This window comes from Symphalangus syndactylus, chromosome 15, assembly GCF_028878055.3.
Source record: "Symphalangus syndactylus isolate Jambi chromosome 15, NHGRI_mSymSyn1-v2.1_pri, whole genome shotgun sequence".
In the NCBI taxonomy this organism is placed as follows: domain Eukaryota; kingdom Metazoa; phylum Chordata; class Mammalia; order Primates; family Hylobatidae; genus Symphalangus; species Symphalangus syndactylus.
In genome coordinates this window covers 26,524,945-26,549,390 of record NC_072437.2, presented here as the reverse complement: position 1 = coordinate 26,549,390, position 24,446 = coordinate 26,524,945, and the positions used below count along the sequence as shown (strand labels likewise).

Genomic DNA, 24,446 nt, shown 5'->3' with positions numbered 1-24,446 from the left:
GCACTCCAAACTCAGGTGAGGATATAATCAGCAAAAGGCAACCAAAGAAAACCTGGCTCTGGTTATTTCACTTTTCAAAGTCATCAAAATTACAGTCTCCAAGTCTTTCATAAGTCACCAATGGGTTTTACCAAATCCTCTGGAGAATATCACTAATATCAGTAAGTTTACATTCATAACATGAAAGAGACACTTAGTCTTATTTTAATTGCTTTACAATTGACCCTTTTTGTCTTCCCAACTGGGCCAAGAGTGGTCTCTTTGGCCAAACATTAGACATTTCTACTTGGATCTCTCTTCATATATGAAACTCAACATGAGTAATACCCAACACCCCCCTCCAAACAGCTGCTGCTTCTAACTCCTCCATTTTAATCTAATAAATTCTTCCCCAAGTTCACAGGCTCATAACACCCATCTCCCAGCTTTTCCCAACTCCAAGCACTAAAAATATTACTTGTTCTGTTTCTTGACTCAATACCCTCATTTTAATTTCTGCAGCCATTACCTGAGTGCAAGGCTGCATTAACATTAGGAAAACAAAAACTCTTTTGCTAGTTATAATCAGTGCCAGTGAATTTGAAAAATAAATAAATGCTGGCCACAACCCCAGCAATCTGACAGAATCCTGTCACATGTTAATACCTTTTCTTTCTGAACTTGAGTGTGAGTTATCTGTGTTCCTAAAGATATAATCTCATATATTTAGGCAAAATGAGAATATGAACAGAATATTATAATCTATTTTATTATTTAATAAAAGCATTTACTTCAGTAGCTACATAATATTACAGTATATACAATTATTTATTCAACAAATCCCCTATTTGTGGATGTTTAGGCTCCAATATTTTGCTATTGTAAATAATACCATGTTAAATATCCTTGAAGCTACACCTTTGCAAACAACCTTTACTGGTTTCTTAAAATAAATTCTTAGATGTGGAATTGCTGAGGAACAGGCATGAACATTTTCAAAGGAGGCTGTTAAGTGATGCCAAACTACCCTCCAGAAATATGATACCAATTTCTACTCCCACCTGTATCCCTGCAAATTCACTAACCAGGGTGTTATAACTTTGTTTTAATCAACATTAGTTTGATTCTACAAAGTGGAATCACTTGCCCCATCACATCTTGCCAGCAGTGTATAAAATCAATTGGCTTCAGGCCTTCAGGGTCTTCCCCGTGCACTCACTTCTCAGATTAAACTTCTGAAGTACAGCTCTCTGCCTGGCACTCCACACTGGGAAACCTCCTCTACAAAACGGTCCCAACTAACCTTTCCATCCTTAGCTCCATGAACAGGATTGAGTTTGCAGGGTGGCTGTGAGGACTAAGTGTGCACATGTGTGTTATTCACCTGGTAGTTCATGCCCCTGTACACTCAGAGATGCCTAATCCTTTATTCATATCAAATCACGGCATCGAGCCTTGGCATATGCCATCGTGCCTTTCACATGCATTTCAACCTGCTGAAATCCTAACCACCTTCCAAAGTCTGTTTCAAATGCATAATTGCCTTAAAATCTTCCACTTGTCCCCTCATGTGGATTTCTCCCACACTTAATGGCTGTTGTAACACCTTTTCTAAACAGCCATAAAATCTGTGAACTCTTTCTGTCGTATGGAGCAGCCATTTATATACTACTTTGTTTCTTCTACTAGGCAATAGGTGCTGTGGGCAGGGCCTATATTAGAATTAGCTTTGTATTATTTGTATCACCTGTGGTGTCCTGCAAAAAAAACAGAAATCCCCCAGAGAGTTAAGCATTTAACTCACCCTTGAAACACTTATGGGAAATCTATTGCCATATTGTTCAGGTATACAATAAGCTAGGTGTTTTACACCTCTTATCTTGTTTAAGTTATACAACTCTAATGGTTAAGCCCTATCACTTGCATTTTGCAAAAGAGAAAAATCGAGGCTTAGTAAGATTGATTAAACCATCTGAAATAACTGAGCCCCTAAGTGATGGAATGCGACTGAAACCCACGTCTGCCTGCCTCTTGCCCATTCTGCTGATGGCCTCCCAATCACTTGGATAGCCTGGCTCTGTATTCCCTTGGTGTAGCTAGAAGGGAGACAGCGGGGAGAAGTGTGGTTGTGTTTAAAGGCACTGGCCTGCCATACTGGTCCTATTGTCATATATTTAATGCATGCTATGGACATGCGTGAATATAAGAAGGTGGCTGGGACAAGAAGCTGACTACTTTGAGCCAAGACGGTACCTGTACTAGGGTGGATTACAGCTGTTGACAGGAAGAACTGGCACCCACAGAAGAGGCTGGGAGAGAAGCCTGCAGCTACGCTGGACATGGGACAACTGGGAAACAGGCCAGACATACCTAGTGTACTGTGGGGCAGTGAGACTCATTTTGATCCCATCAGTAGTGAAGGGAACTCAAATACATCGCTGTGCTGAGCTGGTATGAGGACAGAGACTGCTATTCATGGAAGGCTGTACGGTGGGATGAAAACTGTGATAGAAGACAGAGATGACTGGAAAGGTGCAAATGAATGCATAAATGTGGAATCACACAGAATTAAACTGTAATGTAAATTCATAATTTGCAGAATATAAAAGTAAAAAACAAAAAACAAAAAACTTGTAGGGTGGCACTTGGCCCAGGACTATCCAGAGTCTCTGTTTAGTCATAAGAGGGGCTGGGGCAATCCATGAGCTCAACTTCAAGTTGTCAAAGGAAGTTTCTTGGAAATCACAGATTATTAGTCATCAAAAATTGCTTACCGGAGAGCAATGGCTTTACTGCAGGGGCAGGAGTGGGGGTGGTTCTTGTCCCAATGCAATTTTAATCAAAAGGGTGGGGTGGGCCTGAGAGTCTGCATTTCTAACATGTTTCCAAGCAGAGGCAGGTGATGCTGATCCCGGCCCCTGAGATGAGCAAGCAGGCAGGGGAAGTGGGACAATCTGGCTGTGAGAGGAGGGGTTTCTCAGCAAACATTAATGTAAAAAAGGAGAGAATATAAGAAACTAATATTTTTGCACATTATAGCAAGGTCTAGTACACATCTGTAAAAATGTATTATCCAAGTAATAGCTTTGAGCAAGGAAAAAAAAAAATAACAAACCAAAATCAATCTACCTCTAGAGCTGAAAAATGCTTTAAAATGGCCCAGTACTCTCTAAAATGATTAAATCAACCACAAAATCATCTAAATGAAAAATGCGTGGAATCTAACCAGGAAGCCTAGGGTGGTATATACCTCATTTTGGTTCATTCTTTTTTACTTGCTATTTCCTCCATGAATTAGAAACCTACTTAGCGCCTATTACTTTTTCCTATTTATTATAATGTCCAGGACATCTGAGCAGATGAAGCAATTGAAAGAGAATGAAGCCCTGTTTCTGCTGTGTGGACACATTCCTACATCCCTGCCGGAAACAATGCCCCTCTCCATCAGCTCCAACAGCAGAGGGACTGCCTGAGATCCTGGGGCTGTAGGCAGGTGTAGAGGAGATGAACCCTGAATATACACAGGCAAAGTGGAACCAACTCACCATGATGTTGCCTGAATGCACAAATGAAGCTAAAGGTGACACTGTGAGTAAACCAGGACACAAATCAAAAGCCAAGTGGGGCTGGGCGCGGTGGCTCATGCCTGTAATCCCAGCACTTTGGGAGGTCGAGGCAGGTGGATTGCTTGAGGTCAGGGGTTCGAGACCAGCCTGACCAACATGGTGAAACCCCGTCTTCACTAAAAATACAAAAATTAGCCAGGCATGGCAGTGGGTGCCTGTAATCGCAGCTCCTCGGGAGGCTGAGGCAGGAGAATCGCTTGAACCTGGGAGGCAGAGTGAGCCAAGATTGCGCCACTGCACTCCAGCCTAGATGACACAGCGAGGCTCTGTCTCAAAAGCCAAGTGGTTGTAGCTATAATTGAGTCTTTAAATTCAATTTGCTCTCCCACATTTTAGATCTCAGGTAATCCTATGATTTGGGGGGGTTTTAAGATTGAACAATATCAATGTGGGGATATAGGTTGTTTTCTAACTTGTACAACAGAGGTTTGTAGATAATTCATATTTTATGGCTACAAGGGAAATTTGCAACGTGGCCAAACTAACAGAATGATGTTGATCAGGTAGGACCTAATAAACACATTGTCTGAGAGTAAGCAAACATCCCCCTGGCACCATCAGGAACAGAATCTGAGAATCCTTGCTTTCAGCAAGAGCTACAGCTGATGCTGCCTGCAGAGTGGTCTCCACCTTCTTCACACTCACAAGGCTGCTGGGTAGATAATGAGGAACCAGCTTTTGCTGGTTCCCTGGGTATCATCTGGGCATGAAGCTGTACATTTATTTTTCATGGCACAAGGGTATCATTCATTCAATTATGACTATAGCCCATTAAATGGGTCTGTGGGGGGAAGAGCTGAAAAGAGCAATTCTGAAAGTATCTAACACTGACACACAGAGAATGGGCTGTTGCAGGAGCTGTCGTGTGTTTCGTTACTGATTTCTTTGTATGTGCACATCCCTCACTCTCACAGGCACCCACCATGTGCCCTGCAGCATGCCATTTTCTAGGGGTACAGAGATGAATATAAAATGCTCCCTGACTTTAAGAGACTCAGGGTACTGTGAGAGGCTGACCCAGAATTATAAATCATGCCATCGTGCTATCTTCTTTAAAAAAAAATTGTGGTAAAATACACAAAAGGTACTTTATGTACTTTTAAAATTGTGGCAAAATAACATAAAATTGATCATTTTAATCACTTTAAAATGTTCAGTTCAATTATATTAAATACATTCACGTTGTTGGGCAACCGTCACCATCATCTATCTCTAAAACTCTGTTTATCTTGTAAAACTGAAACTCTGTACCCATTAAACACTAATGCCCATTCCCCTACCCCTGCCACCCACCATCCTACGTTCTGTCTCCATGACTAACTACTCCAGGTACCACATGTAAGTGGAATCTTATAGCACCGTCCTTAGGTGTCTGGCCTAGTTCACTCAGCATAATGTCCTCAGGGCTCATCCATCTCACAACATGTGTCAGAATCGCCTTCTTTTTAAGTCTGGATAATATTCCATTATGTGTGTGTATCACATTTTGTTTTTCCATTCCTCAGTCAATGGACACTTGGGCTGCTTCCACCTACTGCTCACTGCAAATAATGCTGTTATGAACACGGGTGGACCACAAATGTTATATTAAAGAATCTGGCCAGGCATGGTGGCTCATGCCTGTAATCCCAGGCATGATTTGGGAGGCTAAGGTGGGCAGATCACTTTAGGTCAGGAGTTCGAGACCAGCCATGGCCAACATGGCAAAACCTGGTCTCTACTAAAAATTCAAAAATGAGTTGGGTGTGGTGGTGCACACCTGTAATCCCAGCTACTGGGGAGGTTGAGGCAGGAGAATCGCTTGAACCTCGGAGGTCGAGGTTGCAGTGTGCCGGGAATGTGACACTGCACTCCAGCCTGGGTGACAGAGCAAGACTCTGTCTCAAAAAAAGAATCTATAAGATGATGTGGAGAATACAGTTTCAAAGAGGCAGAGATGTTTGAACTGATTGAAAAAAGGTGCACACTAAGAGTAAGGCAGACAGGTGCCTGGGGAGAAGGAGGGTCCCCTGAGTGCAGGGGCTGTGTGTCCATATTGGGAGTTGTAAGGAGAGGGGTGGGAAGGGGAAGAGATTCTACTGTCTTGTTTGTTCTGGTTTAGTTCCTTCAAGAGGTTGTCCTAGTCCTAGCCAAGGGCCCCAGGCCGCATGTGAAAGGGACATTGCTGGCAGACTTAGATGCCTGCAAAACCAGCTCACAAACCTCCACACAGCCTCCCAAGCCCCTCCTTGTTTTCCTTTCACTGACTTTGAGTGAGTCTCTGGTGCCTTTACTGCCTCCAGCTTGGGGGTCTGATTTCTGAACACTGATGGGGTCATGGGATCTGGGTCTTCCCTGGGGGCTCAGAGCCAGACAGGTCCTGTCAGGGTGGGCCTGGGGCTCATTAAGGTTGCAGCAGCTGCTCACCCAGGCAAGGAGCTGGCCATGTAAGGATCAGATCTGTGATCGAACTGTTTCAGAAAGAAAGAGTTTGCAGTGAAAGGGATGGGGAGGGAAAGCAAAGCACAGGTTAAAGGAAGGCAAGAAAGACTAAGGAAAGGGCCTGATAAGGTTTGGCTGTGTCCCCACCCAAATCTCGTCTTAAATTCCCACATGTTGTGGGAGGGACCTGGTGGGAGGTAATTGAATCATGGGGGCAGGTCTTTCCTGTGGTGTTCTCATGATAATGAATAAGTATCATGAGATCTGATGGTTTTATAAGGGGAAGTTTCCCTGCACAAACTCTCTCTTTGCCTGTTGCCATCCATATAAGATGTGACTTGCTCCTCCTTGCCTGCCATCATGATTCTGAGGCCTCCCCATCCACATGGAACTTTAAGTCTATTAAGCCTCTCTTTCTTCTGTAAATTGCCTAGTCTTGGGTATACCTTTATCAGCAGTGTGAAAATAGACTAATACAGGACCAAAGGATGGAGGAAGAGAAAGGCTGGAACAGAAGCTGCAGCAATGGAGAGGAGGAGAAGGACTTGAGAAATGCGACAAAGTAAAAATCGACAGAATTAGACATGGGAGTGTTGGTGACACAAAGCCAGAGTTGACTTCCTAGAAAAATCCATGAGTAATTAGGTATCAAACAGAGTATCCTGGGTCACGTTAAGCTCCAGCCCTGAGGCCTGGGGCCCACCAACCACAATAAAGCAGTTCACAGCAGGAAGAAATAATGTTGGTATCCATATTCCATGGTTAGTTTCCAAGACAGGTTAACCTATGTATCACTGATCCCCTTCACACATCCATAAGGAAGACAACAAGCAGACATAGCACTAAATCTTCTGAAATTGAGAAGAGGCAAGATGCTTTCAACAAACCTTTTCTTGTGATTTAATGAGTGCTGTCAGATGCTTCAGTACCAGAGGCCCATCTAGACTGTACATGAAGTTCACATTGTCAAAGATGATCACCCCTTCATGGGGCCAGGCCGGTGGTGGGCGTTTCTGATATTCCCAAGGTGCTTCTTTTTCAAGGTCTGTGTATTCAATCACCCTTTCTACCGAGATCATCTGAAAGAAATATGACATCCCGAGGGGTTAGGAATGGAGGGTGTCATTTATGGATGTTAAGAGACTGTCAATGAAATGTTCTTCTTTCATACATAGTTGGTTAAGGAGAGAAGCAGGAGACAGATGAGGATGCTGATGACTTACAAATTTGGTTCATCATTGTGTAACACCTTCACTTACAACCACTTCCTTCAACATTAGGTTAAAAGAATGAGAGAAATGAATGCTTAGATTTTATTTATCCACTTTTCACATCTGTATTAAAGGCAAGAAAATTTTGTAAAGGAAAAGAATACTTACAGCCACCAATTAAGAATCTTTCACTGGCTGGGCGCAGTGGCTCATGCCTATAATCCCAGCACTTTGGGAGGCCGAGGTGGGTGGATCACCTAAGGTCACGAGTTTGAGACCAGCCTGGCCAACATGGTGAAACCCCATTTCTACTAAAAATAGAAAAATTAGCCGGGCGTGGTGGTGCATGCCTGTAATCCCAGCTACTTGGGAGGCTGAGGCAGGAGAATCGCTTGAACCTGGGAGGCGGAGGTTGCAGTGAGCTGAGATTGCGCCATTGCACTCCGGCCTGGGCGACAAGGGCAAAACTCTGTCCCCTCACCCCCACCCCCCAAAAAAGAATCTTTTGCTATAGAAGGATCACCTGATATAGATCGGTTAAACTGGATGATCATGAAACCTCACTGTAATAATTACTCAACTTTTGCTCTATGAGAATGAAAAGATTTTTATGCTCAAGGCTTTTCTCTCTTTAGGGGAAGGCGCAAATATTTAAAACATTGATTAAAGCCTCCTATACCACCATAAACTAATACCCTTTGACTAGCACATTCCAAGAGGAGGCTTTCTGTACCAAGAAGGCACACCAGCAAAGCTAAGGCCTTCGTTCCTTCTGTTCATCACATAAGAGAGTAAACGCTAGAATTGGGAGAGGAGGAGACCTATTAATTAAATGTAAACAACCTCAAAATACTGAAATCTTCTTTTACCAGCAATGAGGAATTACCCGTTAAGAAACAAAAATAAACAGTCTTCTAAGAAATTAGCTTATATCCTCTCTAGAATTTCAGAACCTCCCTCCTACAGAGACATTTATTACATCTGAAAAAGCTTGTGATGAATATAAAACCTACTGACATAGCAAGCAAAAGACTCAGAAAAAGATGTATATATTTTATTTTACATTAACTTTAAACAGATGGAGGAAGGATCTTACAAAAATCTGTTAGCAAAGATGTAAAAATATTTTACAGTTTTAATATTTCATGTAAGAATTGCTTTTATACCATTTAATGGCAAGGGGACTTGAAAAGGCAAAGAACGTGAAGATAAATATTACCATATTTTCAACTTCGGCACTTTGTCGAACACACCACTGAAACATCCCCATGAGTGTGAGGGCATAGGACAGCGCCAAGCCAACCTGCCCAGCATCCAGAGCTACGTAAGGAGGAAGAAGGGAATAAAGTCAGTCTCACTTCAAACCTAAGCCTGGCTCTTTCTGCCACTTACCAAGAGGAACCCTTCATAATGTTAAAACAATTCACATATAATGACATTAATAGCTATACTTTTACCATTTGTTGCTTGAGATCAAGATACAATGGGGAAAACAACACTGTATATTCAGAAAAATTATTAGATGATTTTATGAATTCCAACAGGATCGACATACTTTTAATTAACAGTATTACATACGCAAGAAATAATGTCATTATTCAGACATTCATTATTATGGTTTCAAAGCCCATTACATTACTCCACTTTCTATGTGCAATGCAACCACAGCTGGAAACCACTAAAAACAAAGCAATCGGTTGTAAGTGCCAATGCTTTTGAGACTAAAATACTACTCTCCTTGTTCCATTAGTAAGTATTGTAATGCACCGTTGTTACTGGGGTGGTGAACTCATGCCATGCTTGTCTGGTACCCATGTGGCATTGAAGATAATACTCTTTCCTGCTGAGAATTTTTCTCAACCTCATGCACCAGGCAACTACGAACAATAGATTCAAGTAGTTGTAAGGCTAACACCCTAAGCTGGACAAAATGCTTCAAAATAAATTGGTTCTCTCTTCACAACTACCAGACACTAACAGGAATGTTCAGAATCTCAACTGCGCATATCTCAACCCATTCAAAGAAAGATCAACCCATCAAGACCCAAGTGACTCCTTAAATGAGTCACACTGCTGAATCCTATCCAACCTGACACACCGTAAATGACTTAATACACTTCATTAGGACCAAACAGTATGTAGTATTAGACAAGGTGGCAAGAGTTTAATAACTGTAAACACAGCTATAAATTGTAATCATATCATACATAGTTATTCACATCTGTACTTACTTTTTGCCAGAATCAGGGACCCAAAGGCAACGATGATGACAAACATGGCACAGATGGCATCCAGACGGACGGCAAACCAGCGGGAAGTTGTCAAAAACAAGAACCAAGCCTCTGAATTTGAGAACGGTAATAAGCATGATGAATACGTAGAACCGTATTAACTGCATTGAATATGAGAGTGTGTTTTGCTCAGTTGAGCTACAGAAGATTTTTATGTGGAGTAGGGCGGCAAAGTTGCACACCCAAGGAACCTGTAGATTCCAGAAAGCTAAGTGATACGGGCAATATACGATACATATACGCAATGGTACAGTGGCTTTGTGTGAGGATACATGCGAATATGAAACCCAGAAATATGATCCTAATAAAGAACTGAGAAAAGTAGTCTCATAAGGACATCTCTTGCAGTGCTGAGAGGTACTTATGTGAAGTGCATGTCACGTGAAGTCCACCCACACACATGCTTGACTGGTCCAGTTCTCCAACAGCAGAGTGCAGCTCTCAATTTACTTCTCCCACCTTCCATACTTACCAAAAGGCCCACACACACTGACTATTGCTTAGGGGCTATATCAAAATGACCTCACTAACAGGATTTGCATGTGGTTTTTTGTTTGTTTGCTACTTTTTTCCTTTTAGCATGTGGTTTTTAAAGTGCCATTGAATCAGCAAGATAAAACAAAGATTGGAATGATGGATCTGAATTTTGTAGATTTGATGGAAATTCTGAAATTTCCAAATCGAAAAAATCTTCACTGATGCAAAGGTCAGCAAACTACAGCACGTGAGCCAGCACCTATTTTTGTAAATAAAGTTTTATTGAAACACAGTCACAGCCATTTGCCAATGTATTGACGTCTGCTTTTGTGCTACAATGGCAAAGGTGATTAATCACAACAGAGAGAATAATGGCACACAACGCCTAAAACATTTACTAGGTGGCCTTTCGCAGAAAACGTTTGCTGACAGAGCCAAAGGCCATGCATTGTGAGAGAAGGACCCCGCAAGCCAATCAGGGGGCACAAAGAAGGAACGTGCAGCAGCAATTCCGAGAGGAGTCCAAGCCCAGAAGAAGGGGATGGGGAAGGAGAGGAAGATGCGCAAAAAAGCAGGATGTGGGGCTGGGCCCTGAGGTGCCAGCCAACTAGCTCATCTGACCAGGGAAGTTAAGCCAGAAAAAGCAGCAGATCCTGTCCTTTGAAACCATTTCCAGAAATGGACAGACCTGAATGTAAATCCTGGTGTGCATCAAACAGTTCCTGACACCTCTCTTCTGCTTTGTATGCCCGGATGGTCCAGAGTCCCTGGAGAGAAGATGATAAGTGGGAAAACACTGGACTCCGAGCTGGGGAAACAGAGACAGAGAAAACAGCTCAGTGAGGCTGGGTGCAGAGAAGCCTGCGGCCTCCCAAGCTCCATGGTCACGCATCTACCAAACAGCACACACAGGCCTCCTAGGAGGCTTCATGTTTCAGGAGAAATAAATGCTCCCAATAGCCTGAGGGGACCCTGCCACTGCAATCTCAAGCTCCTGCTCAAACCACACCTCACATAAGGGGCCTGGAAATAAACGTCCTATCTTTGACCACATTCAAATCTAGTTATAATTCTTTCCTTCCTAACTCAGCCTTCCAGGTCTTCCTCCTCTCCATATTCTTTCCTGACATCTCTTTGGGCGGAAATGATATTTCTCTGATTTTTGAGCCAGTAGGATTTTTAAAAACAATTCTCTGTTTACTCACCATACTGAATTACAATTAGCCATCTATGTGTCTGTCCCGACCTTAAATTGCTAATTTCTCAAGGGTCAGCTATAGCCATTGCACCCTGGTAACTGGACGGTACCTGGCACACGACAGGTACTCAGTAAGTGAGCTGAACAGACAGACAGTCACTTCCCTGCATCCTGGGGAATCTTCTGTGCCCACTCATGCTGGAAGAATCCTTTGTGATCTCCATGGACCTGGGTGCTGCAATGCCCTTGTGCCGTGCCCAAGGAACCTGCCCAGCCAAGATGTCTCTGAATGGTCTTAACATTGACTCCAGGAATCGGACGGATGTTTTTATGACTGCCACGCTGAAAACTTGTCCTGATCTCTGGAGGTCTCTATGGCACGTGCCATTGCTTTTTTTTAGAATCTGACTGTGGTCTCAGTGGGTTCTTCATCTCTACAGAATTTTAAGAGGTGAATTCTTTTTTGTATGACTTTTTTCTTTGGGAGCTGGATATCCCATGAGGTTCCCTGACCAGCTGCTCCTCCTTGGGCCATTGCGTTTTTGTGTGGTGTAGGTTTTTTTTTTTTTTTTTTTTTTTTTAGGACGGAGTTGTCGCCCTGCCCACACCTGCCCCTGTTCAAGCGATTCTCCTGCCTCAGCCCCCTAAGTAGCTGGGATTATAGATGCCTACCACCACGGCCGGCTAATTTTTGAATTTTTAGTAGAGACATGGTTTTGCCATCTTGGCCAGGCTGGTCTTGAACTCCTGACTTCAGGTGATCTGCCCACCTTGGCCTCCCAAAGTGCTGGGATTACAGGTGTGAGCCACCACACCTGGCCTGTTGGGTTTAGAAACAGGATTTCACTCTGTCACCCAGGCTGGGTGCAGTAGTGTGATCATAGCTCACTGCCACCTTGAATTCCAAGGCTTAAGGGATCCTCCCACCTCAGGCTCCCAGGTAGCTGGGACTAGACATGCACACCGCCTTGCCTGGATAATTTTTGAGTTTTTCATAGAGATGAGGGTCCTCCTCCTGCCTTGGCCTCCCAAAGTGCTGGGATTACAGGCAGGTGTGTGAGCCACCATTTCCAGCAGGCCATTGTGTTTCAAAAGCACACCATTTGATGACTACCAGGACACACCTCCCTCCTGCGTGGCAGGGGACATGCGGGCTAGCTACTTTTGGGCAGGGACAAATTCCTGGGAGTTTCAATTGTCCACCAAGAATGAGGCCGTACTGGGGCAGGTACATATTGGGGACACATGACCTAGCACAATGTCTTTAACATTCTTTTCTGGGATAAATGATTTGTGCTTTATAATTAGCAAACACTGACTTTGTTACCTGTGTAGCTCCCAGAGAAGACCCTGTTAGTAAAACATGGGGTGTCTGGGAGAAGTTAAGATAACCTTTTTATTTTTATTTTTTTTGAGACAGGGTCTCACTCTGTCGCCCAGGCTAGAATGCAGTGGCATGATCTTGGCTCACTGAAGCCTCAACCTCCCAGGCTCAAGTGATCCTCCCACCTCAGCCTCCTGAATAGCTGGGACTACAGGTATGCCACCATACTCAGTTAATTTTTGTATTTTTTTGTAGACACTGGGTTTTGTCATGTTGCTCAGGCTGGTCTCGAACTCCTGGGCTCGAGCAATCAGGCTGCCTCAGCCACCCAAAGTGCTAGGATTACAGGTGTGCGCCACCACACCTGGCCAATCTATCTTACAGGCAGTGGCTACATATGTTTTATAAAATGATGAGGGGGTAGGGTGGGGGTAGAGGGTGGAGGGAGCGGAAAATTTAAGAGAAAAATTCTAACTCGTTTTCTGGGTCGGACTCTTAGTCCAGCATCCACATGCCCATCTGTGCTACAGCTGACTCAATACTGGTGTGTCCACTGTACACACAGACACTGCACATTTGGGGGTGCTGGGGTACCAGTGTGCCAAGACATGGAGGTTCCACATACATCAGAGTCCAGAGCCCACAGTTCTGTAAGTGAAGAAGGAGGAGGCTGCCAGGTATGAGACACTGGGGTTCTGAGAAAGTGGGAGGCCCTGGGTTGGGGAAAGGCAGATGGAGCTGCAGGTTACTGACTGTCCATCCATCCTCGGGGCTCTTTCCTGACTGATACATCTGACTGGGGGCACTAACTTTTAGGGGCCCTCTCCTGTGATAGTGCTTTAAGAAACCAGACCTTCCCTGAGCATAGATTCCCCACCAGAATGTGATCTGGCACTTCCCTTATATCTAATTCAGGCAGAGAGCCTCCCACGAGTCCACAGGGTTCTCTCTATTCTCTATCTCTGGCATCCACAATGTCTCTACTAAAAATACAAAAATTAGCCAGGTGTGGTGGCGGGCGCCTGTGGTCCCAACTACTCAGGAAGCTAAGACAGGAGAATTGCTTGAACTCGGGAGGTGGAAGTTGCAGTGAGCCAAGATCACGGCCACTGCACTCCAGCCTGGGCGACAGAGCGAGACTACGTCTCAAAAAAACAAAAACAAAAACAAGAAAACAAAAAGGTTACTCTTCAACACACAGAATAACCTTTTACTTGTTATTTGTGTCAGCTCCCTATAAACTGTAACTTTGCACCGGGAAGGTGGCAGGTGACACGACCATAAGAGGACTGAGCTGGTGCTTCTGTGAGAAAGGCTGGATGTTTTGCACAGGTCTTTTCTGCACACCCCAGATGTTCTAGCCTGCAACCTGGAACTTGGTCAATCTGGAAACAGGGTGATATTGGGAATAACACAAAAGAATTCCAGGCCCCATTACCCTACAAAGAGTTTGGCTCTCAGGAGTTCAGAGAAATCACTAGAACCATGCTCTTACTTCCAGAGCAAGGGAGTGTTGTGACTGAACACGTCCATCATATAGAGAATGCCACTGAGAAGGAAGGAGATGTGGCAGTCGTGGGGACAGAGTCCTGGAATGAAATTCTTCAACATGGCTATTGTCATTTGCTTTCCTCATCAGGAGATCCAAGTTGCCACTGTTTTATCTCCAACTGGGTTTCAGGGCAGGGTCAACTTGAGAAATTAGGTACCATCCCAGTTTTGAACACCTGGGAATATCATGAAGATCAAGCTACACACTTTAATTCACACCAAATTACCAAGGTACAGCAGGAATTTGTAACCTTTGAAAAGATAGTCCTTTCTCTTTCACACCCCACGTAGGGCTGAGAGCGCTGCCAGTGAGGGTGAGCTGGGAGGTCTGCAAAGACAATTAACTAGTACCGAGGGAGAGTGCATGCCAAGCCTCAGCTCTAACGTACTAGTCAGCAGTTTCCAGCTGACACAACCTCATTTCACAAGATCAACAGCTGTGTTTTCCACCACGCAGACAACTCTTTAGGATATACTCTACAGAGATTTTCTGTCTTCTCCGAAAAGAACATGAAAAGGAATTGCATGCAAAGATCTGTCCTACCAGTCTCGCTGCAGGGTACTGATGCTGTGTGGGACCTCTCAGGGTTATTATAGTTTTAATTCTCAAGGCTATAGTGCCTCTGGTAGTTCCCATATGTTCAAGGTTTCCAAGCAGTCTCAGGCAACCCTCATAAGGACCCAACAGGGAAAGTATTATATCCTTGACAAAGGGAAAAACAGACTTGAGGCATTAAGAACACTGCCCAAAGCTGGGCACAGTGGCTCACACCTGTAATCCCAGCACTTTGGGAGGCCGAGGCAGGTTGATCATCTGAGGTCAGGAGTTCGAGACCAGCCTGACTAATATGGTGAAACCCTGTCTCTACTAAAAATAAAAAAATTAGCCAGGCGTGGTGGTGGGTGCCTGTAGTCCCAGCTATTCAGGAAGCTGAGACAGGAGAATTTCTTGAACTCGGGAGGTGGAAGTTGCAGTGAGCCAAGATCACGGCCACTGCACTCTAGCCTGAGCAACAGAGTGAGACTATGTCTCAAAAAAAAAAAACAAGAAAACAAAAAAAACACTGCCCAAGGTTAAGTAAATTAAGCCATGCAAGTGGTAGACTTGGGCATTGGACTCATATCTGTTTTATTTCCAAGGCTGTGCTTTTAATCTGAGCCACAGTATCTCAGAGAGAGAATAATCAGAGTTAAAGGTTCTCATGCATCCTGAAGGCATTTTTCTCCAGACTTTGTAGCCCATGTTTTAAAAATCCCCTAATCTTACTTAGCTAACATCCAACAGTCTTCCCTATTCCTGTGCTGCTTATTAACCACCTTGCATTGAACCAAGTCCCTGGGAATCTAGGATGAACGAACATGGGACACATGGGTTCACATTCATGGTAGACATTGCTAGTGGATCACAATATCTTTACAAACAGAAATTGGATATGGCTTCACATTTCAGGCATTGCCAAATGAGTGGAGGTGGCTAGAGAAATGCAGCCAAATGCCATTCTGGTTTTTATGCACTTCTCTATGACTGACTGTTGATATGGTGAGTTTTGCAAACATAAAATGATCAACTGCAGATTTCTTTTTGTTTTTTTGTTTTGTTTTTGAGTTTCACTCTTGTTGCCCAGGCTGGAGTGCAATGGTGCAATCTCGGCTCACCTCAACCTCTGCCTCCCGGGTTCAAGCGATTCTCCTGCCTCAGCCTGCCAAATGCAATGGCACAATCTCAGCTCACTGCAACCTCTGCCTTCTGGGTTCAAGCGATTCTCATGTCTCAGCCTCCCAAGTAGCTGGGATTACAGGCATGCACCACCACGCCCAGCTAATTTTGTATTTTTAGTAGAAATGGGGTTTCTCCATGTTGGTCAAGCTTGTCTCGAACTCTCGACCTCAAGTCATCCACCCACCTCCACCTCCCAAAGTGCCAGGATTACAGGCGTGAGCCAACACGCCTGGCCCAGATTTGTTATTAAGATTCATTAAATGCTGGCTATGGCTCCAGAGGCAGTGAGGCAGTCCATCTGAGGCTTTGGAAATTCTTGAGGGCACAAGGATGAAGCTGGGTTATGCCTCCCTGCCACGGCAATCAGGCATCCTGCTTTCAGCTGGTGACTCCAGCAGTGGTCTCAAAAAACACGATCCACTGCTGCTGAGAAGAAACAGTGGAATTGTGACTTAAGGCAGAGACCCACCACCCTGGATGGATAAAAATAAACAGTTCCAATCAACCAGCCCCCATAGTTGGTGATCTGAGGGCATGGAGAAAGAATCATGCATATTTAACTCATTGTTAGGGCCTACCGGGGTACAGGAACACCCAAATATGCCTCAGGGGCCATGATAAAGTTGTCAGAATCTCCACATGAAAATGTTTTCAAGCTTTAGGGTATACTCTGAAATTCAAGAGAGAAAATCCTACACTGCTTCCCAAAAAGCCTTCCTAAGTCCCCTTTTCCCCCAAAAAACCTTCTTAAGTCCCCTTTTCTCCACATCCACACGGATCGGATGTGGCTCTTGACACAGACAGTCTACGTCAAGATGCTCCTTCTGAAACGGCTGCTTCCTTCAACATACCACAGACTCCCTTAAAAGGAGACTCTCGAATAACTTCATTTCATGAGCGGGCCCAAACCATCAAATGCCTGCACAGCCTTGCTGTCCACACACAACACTGGCTAGGGCCAGTCATCTGCACAAGGAAGGTCTCCCAGCAATTATACTCTGCCTTCCCTAGCAAGTCCTATTGGCCAAGTGTTACTCACATGTGGACTCTACTGCTCCACCTGCCCACTGAAAACCTTACAAGACTAGACCTCATGGTAGCTTAGCTGGTTTTCTTGATGACTAAAAAGTTTTTCTACAACTTTTATGAACTGTCACCCATTCTACTTCATGCAGACACTTAGGATAAATGCCTCTTAAGAGTTCACTGTTGGCCAGGTGCAGTGGTACACGCCTGTAGTTCCAGCACTTTGGGAGGCTGAGGCAGGCAGATCACTTGAGGTCAGGAGTTCAAGACCAGCCTGGCCAACATGGTGAAATCCCGTCTCTACTAATAACACAAAAATAGCAGGGTGTGGTGGTGCACACCTGTAATCCCAGCTACTTGGGAGGCTGAGACATGAGAATCGCTTGAACCCAGGAGGCAGAGGTTGCAGTGAGCTGAGATTGCGCCATTGCACTCCAGCCTGGGTGATGGCAAGACTCCATCTCAAAAAAAAAAGTTCATTGTTAAAAGACAAACATATATATGTCACAACCAAAAACTGCTTTGTCCTGATAAACTATTTCCCATTCAATAGAAGATACTGAAAATGATGGGACTCAATGTTTCTCTTCTAGGCGTGGCTTCCAGAAAGCTGAGCTGGCATTCATTTGCAGTAACTATCCACAGTGGAGTTTTTCTGATATAAATATCTTCCTTCTTTACTTTTTGGCTATCATCCTTATACCTTTTATTAAAAAGTAGAGCAATTCTACTCTCCTTATGAGTTTGTGTTTTAACAATGATGAAATATGTTAATTTGTGCATGCATAATAAGATGAACTCTGGATTATTTCATCTCTGCAATTACATGTGGAATAGAGTGATTAATCATAAAATGTCTTCCTCATGATTCCAAAACTAGGAAATTGAAGAGAGCAACAGACTATATGTTTTCTAAACTGATATCGCTCCTTGTGATCTAAGGGGATTATTTTCAGTGTCCATACATATATAAACAACCTGAGGGGGAAAAACCTCAAACGGTGACATTAGAACAAGCACTGCTGGTAACAAATGGAAAACTGAAAATAACAATGCTTATCTTTTCCAAACGTTTAAAACTGCAACTTACTAGCCATTTTGTGAGTTTGCAAAAGTCATAAATTTACCAAATACATTGCTTCTGACACCTCTTTTCCTTTCTCCATCCTTCTCATTTCCTTGTCATTTTTAGTATCTTCGGGGAAAGAAAAATACCCTAGTTATTTTCCTTCTATATTAGCTCCACCGTGATCAAATACTTTATTTCTAAGAAAAATGTTTGGCCAGGCACAGTGGCTCATGCCTGTAATCCCGGCACTTTGGGAGGCCGAGGCGGGAGGATCACGAGGTCAGGAGATCGAGACCATCCTGGCTAACACAGTGAAACCCCGTCTCTACTAAAAATACAAAAAAGAAAATTAGCCGGGCGAGGTAGCGGGCGCCCGCAGTCCCAGCTACGCAGGAGGCTGAGGCAGGAGAATGGCGTGAACCCCAGGGGGCGGAGCCTGCAGTGAGCCGAGATCGCACCACTGCATTCCAGCCTAGGCGACAGCGAGACTCCATCTCAAAAAAAAAAAAAAAAAAAAAAAAAAAGAGAAAGAAAAATGTTTAATTAAGTGCTGACTTTGTATAAGGAAGTATGTCATAAACAAGACACGGAGAGTCCCTGTCTTCATGGTGCTGACATTCCTGTAGAATATTACTCCCCATATGGCCTTCACTCCTTCCTTATTCCAAATTGCAAAGTTGCACGTTGCATGCTATCAATTCCACATGCTCTAAGGGACACAGTGATTCATGATGGCCAATATGTTCAATTACCTAATGTTAAAGAAATTCTGGAAGACAGAGTCTGCCGAATTTCAGGGGGTCTCCGTAATTATGGCATAAACGTAAGCTAGCTAGCACGTCTATACCAACCTGAGTTTCCATACTCACTTGTAGATTCCAGGCGCTTCACATCTCTTGACGTTTCCAAAAAATATCGCCGAAGAAAAATGAAAATGATTCCAAGGGGAACCAAGGGTATTGCGATCCAAGGAATCACCGCCACAGCCACAGAGACCACACCAACCACTTGCAGCGATGTCTGAAATAGCAGAAGTAGATGCAGGTTTTCCTTATCAAGCATTCTTTTCAAAAATACTTTGAGCTACTGTTAGGATTACACTCCTTTCCCCGAAAGACTTACTGTAGTACCAGGGACTGCTTTTCCATCCAAAGGAATAACAAAAGTATAGGTGGTCCTGATGATATCTATTACATGCCTGCCATGTGCCAAACACTATGATATAAACCTACCCATTAGTTTTTTTTTTTTTTTTTTTTGAGATGGAGTCTTGCTCTGTCGCCCAGGCTGGAGTACAGTGGTGCCATCTCCTCTCAACACAGCCTCCCACTCCCGTGTTCAAGTGATTCTCCTGCCTCAGTTTCCTGAGTAGCTGGGACTACAGGTGCATGCCACCATGCACGACTAATTTTTGTATTTTCAGTAGAGATGGAGTTTCACCATATTGGCCAGGCTGTTCTTAAACTCCTGATCTCAAGTGATCTGCCCACCTCCGCCTCCCAACGTGCTGGAATTACGAGTGTGAGCCACCACACCGGGCCCCCATTAGTTCTTTTGAAACACTCACCAGCCTCATGAGTCAGGCATTATTACTTTCCCTATTTAATGGATAAGAAAACTGAGATTTAGAGTAGGACTTGAATCCCAAACTATCATGTGTCAGTTGATGTTATCAGGGAAATGAGCAAGCAGGCATCATAGACAAGGAACCCAGAAGCCTCAGCTATGCACGGGATAAGGAAGTGACTAATTGCAAATTCAGTGCTCAGAAAAAAAGGAGATAATTTAAATCTTCACCTCTGAAAGTGGGGAGTCGTCTCTCTTGGTATCTATCCTTTGCTAACATTTACTGAATACCGATTGTGTATCTGGCTGTATATTAAATACACATGTACCAACTCACTTAAATCTCACAATATCCCTATGAAGTAGTATTACTACACCATTTTACAGATGGAGACACTGAGGCACAGGGAGAAAAAAGTAACTTGATCAAGAACACACAGCACCAGTCACAGAGCTGGGGAGCATGCATTGTCAGCCACTACATTTTAGCTTGTCCCCAGCATATGGCTAGCTTTTTATTGGTTAGGATAAAATCCTTGAATTTGTCTTTAATTTTTCCTCTAAACACACTTACATAAGAAATTAGAGTTCATAACATGCCCAATAAAGAATAGATAAGAGATATGTAATAAAATTTTACATGTTTTAAAAGACCTGAGACTTTTTTCTTTTTATTACAATATATTGAATTTTATATTGTCAGAAATTTTTGTCTTCTATTTCTCTTATGTTTAGTAGCATTGAGGAAAAGGTTTGATAACAAGAAAACAAGTCAAAATGCCTAACAGGGTTTTTTTTTTTTTAGCTTTAACACTTGGATATGCATTAAATTTTCCACGATTAGGAGAGTATTTCAAATGTCTATTTCAGAGGCACATGATAACAATAGCAAATGACATTTATGAGCACATGCAAGGCACTGTGCTAACGGGTCTGTGAATGTTCACTTACCCATCACCTCGCCCAGCAAGGTGACGTTATCTTTGGAAATTACCTTGGTCTAAAAGGTGAAATATAAAAACAAAAGCAAGAAGCATAAAAACCCAAGACGCTGGATGATGCTCATTTCAGTATTCATCTTTATTAGGAAACGTGTGATATCACGGTCTACGGCTTCGGGAAATATGAGTGCAACTCGAGTTAGTCCCTACCTACTCTGAAACCACAACACTTGCTTCTTGAGAAGGATAGAACAGTGGGGGACATGCAGATTCACGTTATACATGCTCTGAGGCCTCCAAAGTTCACTGTCTTACATAAAAGTACATGACTTCAGCAGAAAGTACAGAGTGCAATAGAAATATAAGGAGAGGCCGGGTGTGGTGGCTCATGCCTGTAATCCCAGAACTTTGGGAGGCAGAGGCGGGTGGATCACCTGAGGTCAGGAGTTTGAGACCAGCCTGGCCAATATGGTGAAACCCTATCTCTACGGAAAACAAAACAAAACAAAATAGCCGGGTGTGGTGCTGCATACTTGTAACCCCAGCTACTTGAGAGGCTGAGGGAGGAGAACTGCCTGAACCTGGGAGCTGGAGGTTGCAGTGAGCCGAGATGGTGCCACTGCACTCCAGCCTGGACAAGAGAGTGAGACTACATCTCAAAACAAACAAACAAACAAACAAACAAACAAAAAGAATACATGCACACTTTGTAGAGGTTTCTAAGGAAGACTTACAACTGATTTTCACAGGCAGGTTTAACAGACAACCAGAAAGTACAGCATAAATAGTCACTTGCGGGTCGCAATCACAGTTTGCTTGCTGCGGGAACACAGGCAGTTCTGTGTGTGTCTTCTCAGCACCACCACCTGCATCTCGACCCACCAGCCCAGCAGCTGGCCCACTAGGCCACCCACAATTTTCTGTACCTAGCTGACAGCCAAAGAAAGGTACAATTGCCCTGCCCTCCCGAAAAACAAGAAGAGGCAACATGTCATGAGGCTTGCTTATATCCAAACCTTAGTACATATGTATTTCACATCCACTATCTAACTTCACTCCCATATCAAATCTAAATAGGAGGGATTATCATCTCCATTTGCACAGGAGAAAACTGAGTCTCAGAAAGGTTCAGTAACTTCCTCAAGGACAGAAAATTCAGTCATACTGACCTTAACGCCTGTTCTCTTAATCACTGCAAGATACTATATCCTACATACGTGATTCATATTTTTTTAAAACATTTAATACTGAAATATATCTGTATTTTTTATATTCTTGTTTTCTGAATTTTCTAGTTTTTAAGGTTATTGTGTGTGTGTGTGTGTGTGTGTGTGTGTGTGTGTGTGTTTGTGGTTATATCTGGTCTCTCAATGAGGTGACCAATCCCAGGCTCCCAGCTAATTAGGAAATAACAGACTTCTCAGCTCAAAAAGAAGAGCTGATCTTTAAAAATTAGTCTTAGAATATTTGCTAATAGAACATGGCAACACATATTGATTTAAGAATTATTGTTTACATTTCAAAGTCTTATAAAAAGATGAGTTCTGGGCCCAGAAAACAAAATGACTTAAGAAAAAAAGAACCACATTTTAATAAATATATAAAACCTCAGGACACAAAATGAAGGTTGAATACATTTCATATTCAATATCTATATTTGAATGATAGTAAAAAATATAAAATTTCCCCATGCAGACTCTTCTAGAATTAATTTTGTATCCGAACATTACAGAATGGAACATATTCTTTTAACAAGCATAATTTTAACTACAATGCCTGTTTGGCATTTAACCACCAAACTGCTTTGAGTCCTGGATAAGTTTTTAGGTATCTATCCACTATTTACTTTAAACTTCATTTTGTCGGAGTCTGTTCCTGCTAATCTTTGTGAAGCTTGTGCCAACGAACATGTTTTCTATAAACAGCAGTAAAAATGTATTCCTATTTTCTGCAAATAAAAATGCCATCCATCCTTCTGGCTCATTCTATTCCTTATTTGAACTCTCCCTCTCTCTGTCATTCTTCTATTAGGTACAAGATGAAATATGTATTTAATCATGAGGGCACTTAATCAGTAGACGGTACTTTCATGATTTGTTTATGGTATTAAAACATAAAATCGGGATCATTAAGATTGCTAACACCTCAAAGAAACTGGAAAGCTTTTAATTCTGCTCTCAGCCACTGAAGAATTGTGTCTAAGCTGTGATGAGTACAAATCATCCAGATTGCTTTAAACGATTACTGACTTTGCAGAAGACAAAACTTAGGTGTAATAAACAAAGCAGGGTTCACTTCTTGGCGAGAGAGTATGGCAAGATTTTCTTCTGATTTAGAGAGAAAAAAATTGCCAGCTAGTTTTTGATCAGTAAGGTGTTTACTGATAGGGTGGCAGAAGAAATTCTTATACTTATTTATTTTAGGAACACATGAGACTAAAACAACAAACAAACAAAAAACTGGCCGGGTGCAGTGGCTCACGCCTATAATCCTAACACTTTGGGAGGCCAAGGCAGGCAGATTGCCTGAGCTTGACACCAGCCTGGGCAACATGGTGAAACCCCATCTCTACTAAAAACACAAAAAATTAGCTGGGCGTGGTGGTGCATGCCTGCAATCTCAGCCACTTGGGAGGCTGAGGCTTGCAGTGAGCCGAGATCATGCCACTGCACTCCAGGCTGGGTGACAGAGCAAGACTCTGTCTCAAAAAAAAAAAAAAATAACACCTACTTGTCAATGAAATGACTAACATAACAGGTTGTGCTCCTGGCTGATACAGGATTTCTTCTGGAGCCACTAAAATTATGAACAGGGTATACAAACCTACAAGAATATTAAGAAATGAAAATGTAATTCTGTCAAATTATTATCATTACCTTCAATTACAGGATGAATAGAAGCAAAAGGGACAATATGGAAGACACTTAAATGTAAGCTCCTAAGCCCAAATACTGACAGCATCAGCACTAAGTCAGCAGATGTAAATTATGTGCTACTGTAGCACCTCACCTGCCTCAGGGAGTTCAGAGGTCAACTCTGGTTCCCAGGTCCCACCTGGGGAGATCTCTACTTTACACTTGGTTTTTTTTGTTACCTCATCCAACCCAGTGAATGCCTTTAAATCAGAACTTTATGGAGTGTTGGTATGTCTTCTGTGTATGACAAGATCTAAACAAACACTCTCTAAGCTTTTCTAAACTTGTCCTTCCCTTGGGATACATTAATCACTCCTTTCATCCCTCATATGCTAATCTGATCTTTTCACACCCAGCGCTGCTACCTGTGTCAGACTTCAGTTAGTGCTTAATCCTGAGTCCCACCTAACTCCAATGAAGAGTGAATGGTGTAAGGCATTAAAGCAATGTGGTGCACCTCTTCTTTCCTTTTGTGGTCAGCATATCTCACTGATAGATGGTTTCCTTTGTACATTTTTTCCATGTTAATGTTTATTATGAAATTCAAGGCTGAAGCCCATCTATATGCTACCTTAAAAATACACACCTTTAAAAAAGGCATATAAAAGTGGAAATAAAAGATAAGTTTTAACCCACTTATCCTAATAACTCATATAACAAGCACATAAAAATCAATAGAGAAAATTTGAAAACATGATTAATAAACTTGACTTAATGATGACCTAAAGGCTACAATACTATAGCCAATAACTGCATAATACACACTTTACAAGTGCATCTTTATTATGCCATAAAGCAAGTATCAGCAAACTTCAAGAGATAGAAATTATATAGAATATATTCTGACATAAGTGGATTTAACAAGAAATCAATGTAATTAGATATGTAACTAGAAATGTTAGGAATTCAGCAATATATTTCTATATAACACTTGTTTCAAATAAATTACAATAAAATTAGAAACTTCAAATAAAAGAAAATGAAAACCTAATAATATTAAAATTTCAGGACTGCAACTAATGCTGTTTACAAGTAAAATTATTCCTTCATACCTTTTTTTAAAGAGAGGTTAAAAGTAAAGGATCTAAAAACATACATTACAAAGATAGAAAAATGAGTAGCATATTAAAT

At 42.6% G+C, this 24,446-nt stretch overlaps 1 protein-coding gene across 5 annotated transcripts in view; it reads right to left on the bottom strand.

The window, feature by feature from the left end:
* The window catches only part of ABCC4 (ATP binding cassette subfamily C member 4 (PEL blood group)), a 393,134-nt gene that overhangs the window by 47,340 nt on the left and 321,348 nt on the right, over nucleotides 1–24,446 (bottom strand). For all 5 annotated transcript variants that reach the window (XM_055244268.2, XM_055244267.2, XM_055244269.2 and 2 more), the window contains 5 exons: nucleotides 18,763–18,913; nucleotides 10,694–10,813; nucleotides 9,469–9,579; nucleotides 8,457–8,557; nucleotides 6,914–7,105 (listed from right to left, as the gene is read on the bottom strand). In XM_055244268.2, the coding sequence (XP_055100243.1) occupies nucleotides 6,914–7,105; nucleotides 8,457–8,557; nucleotides 9,469–9,579; nucleotides 10,694–10,813; nucleotides 18,763–18,913 (675 nt within the window). The remainder of the gene's footprint in view (nucleotides 1–6,913; nucleotides 7,106–8,456; nucleotides 8,558–9,468; nucleotides 9,580–10,693; nucleotides 10,814–18,762; nucleotides 18,914–24,446) is intronic.